Here is a 13,714-nt window from a genome sequence, read left to right on the forward strand (position 1 = left end):
ATGTCGAATTATTTCCAGTTTATACACAAGAGACGGCCAAAACGCTAAGAAAATTATAAACAAATTATTAGTATACAAACATCGAATCAAAGTTATAAAACAATCAGGGAACTTTTGTCTTACTTTGAGTAGACTTAAGGAATGTGTGAAATACGTTATAGTCGAGTAGCGGGCAATCCAATAAATAGATCGGTTTCGACCTCTGATGAACGTTTGGACGTTCTGCAGGCACCTATGGTTTCATTTTTCTCAGTATGTAAGGTTACTGGCAGCATTGGCCGTACCAGTGTTTCTCTTATTTCCTGAAGTACCAAGTATAAAATTACTTTCATAACAGTATGAAATACGACTTGAAAAGATGTACTGTTGGTTTTTATTAATTTAACAAAACCAAACAAATAATAAGCCTTTGTAATACAATCTAATTCTAAGAGAGTTAAAAACTTATATAATATTATGAGCGATCTCAAATTAGTGTTTGTATAGAATATATCCTCACATAACTTTAGAGCATGATTAGCCCATAGGAAAGTGGAAACTTAGTGAAACTAAAGATCTTAATGAAGCTCAATCCCTTCTTGATATAAAGAAGATCAATAGATTAATCATATTTCAGCTTTTAACCGCAACATTTTACTGTTTCTGTTTACATGACAAAGGCAATTCTATGTTTTTCTTTTAAAATAAACCTTTTCTAATTTCCATAAAATATTTTTGCAAAATGATGGTAAACTCAATGTAAAACACAGGTAGTCTGTTTGGAACGAGTGTATAGGTCTACGACTAACGATGGAATTTAAAGCAACCACAAACAAACAGTCAGTTCATGAATAGTTCTCAAATCAAACAATCTTTTAGGTCAACCACGTTTCTTCTCATAAGAAAAAGGTCTACAAAATGCGATGAACATTCTATGTAAGCTAAACTTCTTGCTAGGCGTTGAGATATATATGTTTCAATTGTAAAAGTGCGTTTATGTGTATCCTGGGATGAGTATGTACGTATTTACCTCTTCACGTAGCCTTCTTCTCTCGTCCAAAAGTTCTCTCTCCTAGAAACAGATATATCAATAAAAATGGCATGAAATATAAAAACGATCCATAACTTACTAAGTGAAAAGTAGCTGCCTTGTCTTTTAGTTTCAGTAGTTGATCTGCATATAAATCAGCCTACATACCAAAATAAACCAATGAAGTTATCATTCCTATTTGTGTATGCGTGTGTGTTTTTGGATTGTACCTTTCTTGATCTGATGATTCGAAGGCTTTTCTCAATCTGAGTTTCTATATCTTGAAGTTCTGCCAGTGAACATGAACCCAAACCTTTCCCCATTAGTTTCCTTCATATATAAAGGCATTCACATTAGATTTCAGGACTAAAGCAAATTATGTTTATAAAGAATGCTTAAAGTAACGGTAGAACCGTAGAAATAGTGAGATACGAACATTTGATGAACTTCAAGGAGATCAATCTTCTTTACCATTATATCCATTTCCTTCTTGAGCTCCTGCACGCCCAAAAAAAATGCCCAGTATTTTAGTATACATCAATCTTTTTAAATAAAGAAGAAACTAAAATCAAGAATAGGTATACACATTTATAGAAAACGAACCAGCATGTATAGTTCTACTTGGGGCCTCCCTGGCGCAAAGTAGTCATTACTAAACTTGCGATACCTTTCTATGGTCTTCTCCATCCTGAAAATGAAATTCATGAAAGATGCTTACTTAATAGTACTCATGATGCTTCCTTTACCAGTGATGATCATTGTAACTTTCATAAGATGAAATATTATGGGTTTTTAAAGTAATATAAAGCAGAGTTCTTCATAAAGTCACGAAAAGATGAAAATAAAACAGGAAAAAGAGATCAACGGCAATATATTATTGATCAACAAAGTAAAATACAATGTTGGAACCAAGCGCTCGTAGCTTGGTGGTAAAAGAGGTACAACTGTACTGTCCGCCATCCGGGTTCGAGTCTTGGCCACAACGGATTTAACATCCTTTCCGTTGGAACGCTGTTGGATCTCTTTCGGGGATAGTTGGGAATGTGACTGTCCAGATACCAGAGTTATAAAAAAAATACAACGTTGGTTTATAAACCTTAATTCTAGTTGCTTCCTTCTATGTCGAAATTTGAATAGCTGGTGATTCCCATCTTCTAGGATTTACGAGTCCCTTTTAGAGGTCATTATAGAGTATTACATGTGACCATATATCATGAACGGAAGCAGCTCATACGTTTATAAAACCAGGATAGATATTTTCATAATAGATACCTCAGGATATGGAAATTTTTTCTTTTATGTAGAAGTTTTTCAGTATAACCAGAATCATGAGAGAAAAAAGAAGCAGGAAAACTTTTATGAGGGAAAAAGCCAGAGTCCTACTCTAAGCAATATGACTTGCTTCCTAGTAGAATAGCTAAATGGGTGAACAGATTCACAGTACATAGAAGAATCAGTTGTCAAAAATGATAAAATTGATAAACAGGGACAAAATGTAAAAAAAAAACATGAAAAATGGTACACAATTCATCACTATATATGCTTAAAAGCACTTTTAAATACAACAATATTTTAAATACACAAAATTCTTACAAATTAACAAATATTTATTAAATTATTAGTGAAATTTTTTATCATAAAATATTCTTAGATATAAGTTTAGGTATAAGTTTAGACTAAATATACAAATACATGACAACATCATTGTCGATGTAGAGTAGATAAACGTTGGTAGCTAATTTGTAGAAGTTTATATGTAACTGAATTCGTTTTTATACTCACAAACTCCAATATATTTGACAATTCGTTTTGTATCAAATCATTGTTTCAGAAAAGTCAAATAATAGCTAGCAGAAAAAGAGGCAAATATTTAACGTATTATTGCAAAATCTCTAGGTACGATTCGGCCAGAAAGAGATAGAACGATTCACTACAAAAGTTCAGGCATTAGACAAACATCTATTTGCAGAGAAAGATTTAGACATATGTAAAATTAAAAAATAATTAGATAATAGAATCTTACTCGGAACTAGAGAATTCATATAATTTTCCGCTCTGAGAGAAGACAATGGCGGCGACTTGTGCATCACATAAAACAGATAGCTCATGTGCCTTCTTGAAGAGACCGTTCCTTCGCTTCGAGAATGTGATTTGTCTACTTGTCTTGTTCTCGATCTTCTTGATCTCGATCTTTCCTCTCACCATTTTCCTGCAAAACAATGAGATTCAAAAGCTATAAGTCAAAGTTAGGAAACTGATGAGATTCACTTCTTGATTCGCTCCAAAAACCCTAAACTACATGATTTTCCAGATGAAAATCAGATGAAGAAGAAGCTACTTTTTCTTTAGAACTTATGATTTTTTCTTATGATAAACAGAAAACAAAATGGGTAAAAAGTTAAACCCTATAACTAACATTTCAGAAAGAGGCAGAATCTAGATCTTATGATTCTCTGTCACTATGTTTACCTCTATCTGGTTGTACAAGAGCCACAAACCCTAAAGTCTAAGCTTGCTTTTTGTTCTGATAATTGGACAGAGAAAAAGGAAAAAGGAAGAGAAGAGATTTTTTATTTTCTTCTTTTGGTGATACTAGTTGGATTAATAATTGATGAACAACACAACAGAGAAAATAATAATTAAAGGGAAAAAAAAACAAGTTAGTCCCAGGTTTCGATTAAAGAAATGACCACGACTTTATCTGTTTTTGGTAAATTAAGAATCGATAGCAGAAAGACATATTTTAAAAATAAACTTGGGAAATTTTAAAGATTAAACTATTTAAAATTGTTTTCTTGGAACCAGAGTGGGTGGAATACTAAAACGATGGGCGTGTCGACATCCTCGTACAAAGACGTGTACTGTCACCATTTATGTTTCGACACGTATGTTTTATATCCCAAATCAAATCAGCTTTCTAATACAATATTTATTAGCATTTTAAATTTTATTTTTAACCTTTCCCATTTTTTCTATATTACTCCCTATAATTAAACACTTATTCATGTATTTAGAATATTTTGTTAATTATCAGATCATATTATTCTGTATTTTAATTTTAACTATATATTAATAATCATCATAAATTAAAATAAATTTTAAAAATCAAATTGATATATTTTTCTTTTATTTATATTTTAAAAGATTAGTTACGAAAACAAAAGTAAAAGTGGCTTCACTAAAACAAATAAAATCACAAATTTTTTAAAATAATACAATTGATTGTTGTTAGAATGTAGACAAAATTAAAATTAGTACAGTTTTGAACGTTGAACTGATTATTTTTGGAATATATTTAACTAAAATAATATCTAAAATATATATATTAAAGAAAATTATTAAATATTAATAATATATAGTTAAACTATTTTATATTTAAATTAAATGGAACAGTCAAATATTTAAATAAATTAAAATAAAGATTAATAAATTAAATAAATGAAATTACTGTAATATTTAATTTCAAGCAGTTAAAAATTTAAGAAAATTTTGAAGTTTGATTTATTGTTGTAAATTGCATATTTATATGATAGATGAGTATTCTTGGATTTTTGTTGATAAATGAGTATTCTTTCAGAATTTTTCATCAATATGTTGTATTTTTAAATATATATTTTTTTAAACTGCTATTTTTGGAAAGTTTTCATTTTATAGAGAACTATTGTAGATTTGAGATTGTGATTTTAAAATTTGGATAAATTGGATTTTTGTTGATAGATGAGTATTCTTTCAGAATTTTTCATCAAATATGTTGTATTTTTAAATATATATTTTTTAAAACTCCTATTTATGGAAAGTTTTCATTTTATAGAGAACTATTGCAGATTTGAGATTGTAATTTAATAATTAGGATAACATGAATTTTTTTTGATAGGTGAGTATTTTTTCAGATTTTTTCATCAATATGTTGTATTTTTAAATATATTTTTTTAAGCTGCTATTTTGGGAAAGTTTTCATTTTATAAAGAACAATTGTAGATTTGGATTGTAATTTAAAAATTAGGATAACTTGGATTTTTGTTGATAGATGAGTATTCTTTCAGAATTTTTCATCAATATGTTGTATTTTTAAATATATATTTTTTAAAACTGCTATTTTTGGAAAGTTTTCATTTTATATAGAACTATTGTAGATTTGGGATTGTGATTTAAAAATTAGGATAACTTGGATTATTGTTGATAGATGAGTATTTTTTTCAGAATTTTTCATCAATATGTTGTATTTTTAAATTTTGTTTTTAAAACTACTATTTTGGGAAAGTTTACATTTTAAAGAGAATTATTGTAGATTTCGGTTTGTGATTTAAAATTAGGATAAATTGGATTTCTGTTGATAGATGAGTATTCTTTCAGAATTTTTATCAATATGTTGTATTTTTAAATATTTTTTTAAAAAACTGCTATTTATGGAAATTTTTCATTTTATAGAGAACTATTGTTGATCTAGGATTTTGATTTAAAAAGTAGGATAACTTGGATTTTTGTTGATAGATGAGTATTCTTTTTGAATTTTTCATCAATATGTTGTATTTTTAAATATATATTTTTTTAAAACTGCTATTTTTTGAAAATTTTCATTTTATAGAGAACTAATGCAGATTTGAGATTGTAATTTAAAAAGTAGGATAACATGAATTTTTGTTGATATATGAGTATTTTTTTTCATTTTCATCAATATGTTGTATTTTTAAATATATTTTTTTAAAACTGCAATTTATGGAAAGTTTTCATTTTATAGAGAACTAATGCAGATTTGAGATTGTAATTAAAAAGTAGGATAACATGAATTTTTGTTGATAGATGAGTATTTTTCAGATTTTTTCATCAATATGTTGTATTTATAAATATATTTGTTTAAACTGCTATTTTGGGAAAGTTTTCATTTTATACAGAACTATTGTAGATTTGGGATTGTGATTTAAAAATTAGGATAACTTGGATTTTTGTTGATAGATGAGTATTCTTTCAGAATTTTTCATCAATATGTTGTATTTTAAAATATTTGTTTAAAAAACTGGTATTTTTGGAAAGTTTTCATTTTATAGAGAACTATTGTATATTTGGGATTGTGATTTAAAATTTGGATAACTTGGATTTTTGTTGATGATGAGTATTCTTTCAGAATTTTTTATCAATATGTTGTATTTTTAAATATATATTTTTTTAAACTGCTATTTTTGGAAAGTTTTCATTTTATAGAGAACTATTGTAGATTTGGGATTGTGATTTAAAAATTAGGATAACTTGGATTTTTGTTGATAGATGAGTATTCTTTCAGAATTTTTCATCAATAAGTTGTATTTTTAAATATATATTTTTTAAAACTGCTATTTTTGGAAAGTTTTAATTTTATAGAGAACTATTGTAGATTTGTGATTGTGATTTAAAAATTAGGATAACTTGGATTTTTGTTGATAGATGAGTATTCTTTCAGAATGTTACATCAATATGTTGTATTTTTAAATATTTTTTTTTAAACTACTATTTTGGGAAAGTTTACATTTTAAAGAGAATTATTGTAGAATTCGGTTTGTGATTTAAAAATTAGGATAAATTGAATTTTTGTTGATAGATGAGTATTCTTTCAGAATTTTTCATCAAAATGTTGTATTTTTAAATATACATTTTTTAAAATTGCTATTTATGGAAAGTTTTCATTTTATAGAGAACTAATGCAGATTTGAGATTGTAATTTAAAGTAGGATAACATGAATTTTTATTGATAGATGAGTATTTTTTTCAGATTTTTTCATCAATATATTGTATTTTTAAATATATTTTTTAAACTGCTATTTTGGGAAAGTTTTCATTTTATAAAGAACTATTGTAGATTTGGGATTGTAATTTAAAAATAGGATAACTTGGATTTTTGTTGATAGATGAGTATTCTTTCAGAAATTTTCATCAATATGTTGTATTTTTAAATGTTTTTTTTTTTGAAAACTGCTATTTATGAAAAGTTTTCATTTTATAGAAAACTATTGTTGATCTGTGATTGTGATTTAAAAAGTAGGATAACTTGGATTTTTGTTGATAGATGAGTATTCTTTCATAATTTTTTATCAATATCTTGTTTTTAAAATATATATATTTTAAAATTGCTATTTTCTGAAAGTTTTCATTTTATAGAGAACTATTGTAGATTTGAGATTGTAATTTAAAAATTAGGATAACATGAATTTTTGTTGATAGATGAGTATTTTTCAGATTTTTTCATCAATATGCTGTATTTTTAAATATATATTTTTTAAACTTCTATTTTTGGAAAGTTTTCATTTTATAGAGAACTATTGTAGATTTGTGATTGTGATTTAAAAATTAGGATAACTTGGATTTTTGTTGATAGATGATTATTCTTTCAGAATGTTTCATCAATATGTTGTATTTTTAAATATATTTTTTTAAACTACTATTTTGGGAAAATTTACATTTTAAAGAGAATTATTGTAGATTTCGGTTTGTGATTTAAAAATTAGGATAAATTGGATTTTTGTTGATAGATGAGTATTCTTTCAGAATTTTTCATCAAAATGTTGTATTTTAAATATATATTTTTTTAAAACTGCTATTTTGGAAAGTTTTCATTTTATAGAGAACTAATGCATATTTGAGATTGTATTTTAAAAAGTAGGATAACATGAATTTTTGTTAATAGATGAGTATTTTTTCCAGATTTTTTCATCAATATGTTGTATTTTTAAATATATTTTTTTAAACTGCTATTTTGGGAAAGTTTTCATTTTATAAAGAACCATTGTAAATTTGGGATTGTGATTTAAAAATTAGGATAACTTGGATTTTTGTTGATAGATGAGTATTCTTTCAGAATTTTTCATCTATATGTTGTATTTTTAAATATATTTTTTTAAACTGCTATTTATGGAAAGTTTTCATTTTATAGAAAACTATTGTTGATCTGGGATTGTGATTTAAAAAGTAGGATAACTTGGATTTCTGTTGATAGATGAGTATTCTTTCAGAATTTTTCATCAATATGTTGTATTTTTAAATATATATTGTTTAAAACTGCTATTTTTGGAAAGTTCTCATTTTATAGAGAACTAATGCAGATTTGAGATTGTCATTTAAAAAGTAGGATAACATAAATTTTTGTTGATAGATGAGTATTTTTATCAGATTTTTTCATCAATATGTTGTATTTTTAAATATTTTTTTTAAACTGCTATTTTTGGAAAGTTTCATTTTATAGAGAACTAATGCAGATTTGATATTGTAATTTAAAAAGTAAGATAACATGAATTTTTGTTGATAGATGAGTATTTTTCAGATTTTTTCATCAATATGTTGTATTTTTAAATATATTTTTTAAACTGCTATTTTGGGAAAGTTTTCATTTTATACAGAACTATTGTAGATTTGGGATTGTGATTTAAAAATTAGGATAACTTGGATTTTTGTTGATAGATGAGTATTATTTCAGAATTTTTCATCAATATGTTGTATTTTTAAATATATATTGTTTAAAACTGCTATTTTTGGAAAGTTCTCATTTTATAGAGAACTAATGCAGATTTGAGATTGTCATTTAAAAAGTAGGATAACATAAATTTTTGTTGATAGATGAGTATTTTATCAGATTTTTTCATCAATATGTTGTATTTTTAAATATTTTTTTTAAACTGCTATTTTTGGAAAGTTTCATTTTATAGAGAACTAATGCAGATTTGATATTGTAATTTAAAAAGTAAGATAACATGAATTTTTGTTGATAGATGAGTATTTTTCAGATTTTTTCATCAATATGTTGTATTTTTAAATATATTTTTAAACTGCTATTTTGGGAAAGTTTTCATTTTATACAGAACTATTGTAGATTTGGGATTGTGATTTAAAAAATTAGGATAACTTGGATTTTTGTTGATAGATGAGTATTATTTCAGAATTTTTCGTCAATATGTTGTATTTTTAAAATGTCTTTTTTTAACTGGTAGTTTTGGAAAGTTTTCATTTTATAGAGAACTATTGTAGATTTGACATTGTGATTTAAAAATTTGGATAACTTGGATTTTTGTTGATAGATGAGTATTCTTTCAGAATTTTTTATCAATATGTTGTATTTTTAAATATATATTTTTTAAACTGCTATTTTTGGAAAGTTTTCATTTTATAAAGAACTATTGTAGATTTGGGATTGTGATTTAAAAATTAGAATAACTTGGATTTTTGTTGATAGATGAGTATCCTTTCAGAATTTTTCATCAATATGTTGTATTTTTAATTTTTTTTTTTTTAAACTGCTATTATGGAAAGTTTTCATTTTATAGAGAACTATTGTAGATTTGAGATTGTGATTAAAAATTAGGATAAACAGGATTTTTGTTGATAGATGAGTATTCTTTCAGAATTTTTCATCAATATGTTGTATTTTTAAATATATATATTTTTTAAAACTGCTATTTATGGAAAGTTTTCATTTTATAGAGAATTATTGCAGATTTGAGATTGTATTTTTAAATATATATTTTTTAAACTTCTATTTTCGGAAAGTTTTCATTTTATAGAGAATTATTGTAGATTTGGGATTGTGATTTAAAAATTATGATATAACTTGGATTTTTGTTGATAGATGAGTATTCTTTCAGAATTTTTCATTAGTATGTTGTATTGTTATATTTATATTTTTATAAAAGCTTCTATTTTTGGAAAGTTTTCATTTTATAGAGAACTATTATAGATGTGGGATTGTGATTTAAAAATTAGGATAACATGAAATTTTGTTGATAGATGAGTATTCTTTTAGAATTTTTCATCCATATGTTGTATTTTTAAATATATTTTTTTTAAAAACTGAAATTTTGGAAAGTTTTCATTTTATAGAAAACTATTGTAGATCTAGGATTGTGATTTTAAAAAGTAGGTAACATGAATTTTTGTTGATAGATGAGTATTCTTAAAGAATTTTTCATCAATATGTTATATTTTTAAATATATATATTTTTTTCAACTGCTATTTTGAAAAGTTTTCATTTTATAGAGAATTATTGTAGAATTGGGATTGTGGTTTAAAAATTAGGATAACTTGGATTTTTGTTGATAGATGAGTATTTTTCAGAAATTTTCATTAGTATGTTGTATTGTTAGATATATTTTTAAAAAAGCTTCTATTTTGGAAAGTTTTCATTTTATAGAAAACTATTATAGATTTGGAATTGTGATTTAAAAACTAGGATAACATGAAATTTTGTTGATAGATAAGTATTCTTTCAGAATTTTCATCAATATGTTGTATTTTTAAATATAATTTTTTTAAACTACTATTTTTGGAAAGTTTTTATTTGGTATTGTGATTTAAAAATTAGGATAACATTGATTTTTGTTGATAGATGAGTATTCTTTCATAATTTTTCATTAGTATGTTATATTTTTATTAAACAACTATTTTTTGAAAGTTTTCATTTTATAGAGAATTATTGTATATTTGGGATTGTGATTTAAAAATTTGGCTAACTTGGATTTTTGTTGATAGATGAGTATTCTTTTAGAATTTTCATCTATATGTTGTATTTTTAAATATTATTTTTTTAAAACTGATATTTTTGGAAAGTTGTCATTTTATAGAGAATTATTGTAGATTTGGGATTGTGATTTAAAAATTTGGATAACTTGGATTTTTGTTGATAGATGAGTATTCTTTCAGAATTTTTCATCTATATGTTGTATTTTTAAATATATTTTTATAAACTCCTATTTTGGAAAATTTTCATTTTATAGAGAACTATTGTAGAACTGGGATTGTTATTTTAAAAGTAGGATAACATTAAATTTTGTTGATAGATGAGTATTCTTTAGAATTTTTCATTAATATGTTGTGTTTTTAAATATATTTTTTAAACTCCTATTTTTGGAAAGTTTTCATTTTATAGAGAATTATAATAGATTTGGAAAGGTGATTTAGAGATTAGGATAACAAGAATTTTTGCTGATAGATGAGTATTCTTTCATAATTTTTCATCAATCGGTTGTATTTTTAAATATTTTTCTTTGAAAAACTGCTATTTTTGAAAAGTTTTCATTTAATAGAGAATTATAGTAGATTTAGGATTGTGATTTAGATATTAGGATAACAAGAATTTTTGTTGATAAATAAGTATTCATTCAGAATTTTCATCAATAGGTTTTATTTTTAAATATTTTTTTGAAAATACTGCTATTTTTTGGAAGTTTTCAATTTATAGAAAACAATTGTAGATTTGAGATTGTGATTTAAAAATTATGATAACATGAATTTTTGGTTATAGATGAGTATTATTTCAGAATTTTTCATCAATAGGTTGTATTTTTAAATATATATATTTTTGACTGCTATTTTTTGAAAGTTTGTATTTTATAGAGAACTATAGTAGATTTGAAATTGTAATTTAAAAATTAGGATGACATGAATTTTGTTGATAAATGAGTATTCTTTCAGAAGTTTTCACCAATATATTGTATTTTTAAATATATATATTTTTAAACTGCTATTTTTGGAAAGTTTTCATTTCATAAAGAACTATTGTTGATCTGGGATTGTTATTTAAAAACTAGGATAACATGAATTTTTATTGATAAATGAGTATTCTTTCAGAATTTTTATCAATAGGTTGTATTTTTAAATATTTTTTGAAATACTGCTATCTTTGGAAATTTTTTATTTTATAGAGAAATATATTAGATTTAGGATTGTGATTTATATATTAGGATAACAAAAATTTTGTTGTTAGTTTCATTAATAGGTTGTATTTTTTTTTTTTAAACTGTTATTTTCTGATAGTTCTCATTTTATAGAGAAATATTAGAGATTTAGGATTGTGATTTAGAGATTAAGATAACAAGAATTTTGTTGATAAATGAGTATTCTTTCATAATTTTTCATCAATAGATTGTATTTTTAAATATTTTCTTAACAAACTGCTATTTTTGGAAAGTTTGCATTTTATAGAGAAAATAGTAAATTTGGGATTGTGATTTAGAGATTAGGATAACAATAATTTTTTGATAGATAAGTATTCTTTCAGAATTTTTCATCAATATGTTGTATTTTTAAATATTTTTTTTAAAAAACTGCTATTTTTTAAAGTTTTAATTTTATAGTGAAATATAATAGACTTAGGATTATGATTTATAGATTAGGATAACACGAATTTTTGTTGATAGTTTCATCAGTAGGTTGTATTTTAAAATATATATTTTTTTAAACTGCTATTTTCGGATACTTTTGATTTTATAGATAAATATTGTAGATTTAGGATTGTGATTTAGAGATTAGGATAACAAGAATTTTTGTTAGGATTAAAAAATACAATCTATTTATGAAAAATTCTGAAAGAATACTTATGTATCAACAAAATTTCTTGTTATCCTTTTTTGGTCAAAAGGATAACAAGAATTTTTGTTGATACATAAGTATTCTTTCAGAATTTTCATAAATAGATTGTATTTTTAATATTTTCTTTACAAACTGTTAATTTTGGAAAGTTTACATTCTATAGAGAAACATAGTAGATTTAGGATTGTGATTTATAAATTAGGATAACAAGAATTTTTGTTGATAGATAAGTATTCTTTCTGAATTTTTCATCAATATGTTGTATTTTTAACTATTTTTTAAAAACTGCTATTTTTGGAAAGTTTTCATTTTATAGAGAACTATTGTAGATTTAGGATTGTGATTTAAAATTTTGGATAACATGAATTTTTATTGATAGATGAGTATTTTTTCAGAATTTTTCATCAATATGTTGTATTTTAAATATTTTTTTAAACTGCTATTTTTGTAAAGTTTTCATTTTGTAGAAACTATAGTAGATTTGGGATTGTAATTTAAAAATTAGGACAGCATGATTTTTTTTTATAGATGAGTATTCTTTCAGATTTTTTCATCAATAGATTGTATTTTTAAATATTTTTTTGAAAAACGGCTATTTTGTAAAGTTTTCATTTTATAGAGAAAATATAATAGATTTAGGATTGTGATTTAGAGATTATGATAATAATAATTTTGGTTGTTAGATAAGTATTTTTTCAGAAATTTTCATTAATATGTTGTATTTTTAAATATTTTTTTAAAAACTGGTATTTTTTAAGTTTTAATTCTATAGTGAAATATAGTAGATTTAGGATTATGATTTATATATTAGGATAACAAGAATTATTTTTGATAGTTTCATTAATAGGTTGTATTTTAAAATATTTTTTTTAAAACTGTTATTTTCGGATAGTTTTCATTTTATAGAGAAATATTGGAGATTTAGGATTGTGATTTAGAGATTAAGATAACAAGAATTTTTTTTGATAAATGAGTATTCTTTTATAATTTTTCATCAATAGATTGTATTTTTAAATATTTTCTTAACAAACTGTTATTTAATTTTGAAAAGTTTACATTTTATAGAGAAACATAGTAGATTTGGGATTGTGATTTAGAGATTAGGATCACAAGAATTTTTTTGATAGATAAGTATTCTTTCAGAATTTTTCATCAATAATTTGTATTTTCAAATATTTTTTTAGAAAATTGCTCTGTTTGGAAAGTTTTCATTTTATAGAGAAATATATGAGATTTAGGATTGTGATTTAGATATTAGGATAAGTAAAATTTTTGTTGATATATGAGTATTAGTTCAAAAAATTTCATCAATATGTTTTAAATTTTTGTTTTTAAAACTGCTATTTTTGAAAAGTTTTCATATTACAAAGAATTATAGT

General features: G+C 23.8%; 1 protein-coding gene across 1 annotated transcript; it reads right to left on the reverse strand.

Moving 5' to 3' along the window:
* Positions 1 to 140: 140 nt before the first annotated feature.
* LOC130509067 (MADS-box protein AGL71-like) lies at positions 141 to 3,683 on the reverse strand. The gene is made up of 8 exons (XM_057004627.1): positions 3,479 to 3,683; positions 3,033 to 3,218; positions 1,613 to 1,697; positions 1,446 to 1,507; positions 1,240 to 1,339; positions 1,128 to 1,169; positions 1,010 to 1,051; positions 141 to 302 (listed from the first exon to the last, which is right to left on the reverse strand). Exons 2-8 carry the CDS (start codon positions 3,212 to 3,214, stop codon positions 156 to 158), a joined length of 660 nt encoding a protein of 219 aa, XP_056860607.1. The 5' UTR covers positions 3,215 to 3,218; positions 3,479 to 3,683; the 3' UTR covers positions 141 to 155.
* Between the last annotated feature and the right edge of the window lie 10,031 nt (positions 3,684 to 13,714).

The sequence above is a fragment of the Raphanus sativus genome, chromosome 3 (assembly GCF_000801105.2).
Source record: "Raphanus sativus cultivar WK10039 chromosome 3, ASM80110v3, whole genome shotgun sequence".
In the NCBI taxonomy this organism is placed as follows: Eukaryota; Viridiplantae; Streptophyta; class Magnoliopsida; order Brassicales; family Brassicaceae; genus Raphanus; species Raphanus sativus.

Excerpts from the sequence above, each read along its gene's own strand:
- LOC130509067 (XM_057004627.1), bottom strand. The coding sequence starts at position 3,214 with ATGGTGAGAGGAAAGATCGAGATCAAGAAGATCGAGAACAAGACAAGT. Across the intron at positions 1,698-3,032 it reads TATGAATTCTCTAGTTCCGA|GATGGAGAAGACCATAGAAA; the intron begins GTAAGATTCTAT and ends TTTCATTTTCAG. Across the intron at positions 303-1,009 it reads GAAGAAGGCTACGTGAAGAG|GAAATAAGAGAAACACTGGT; the intron begins GTAAATACGTAC and ends TTGGTACTTCAG.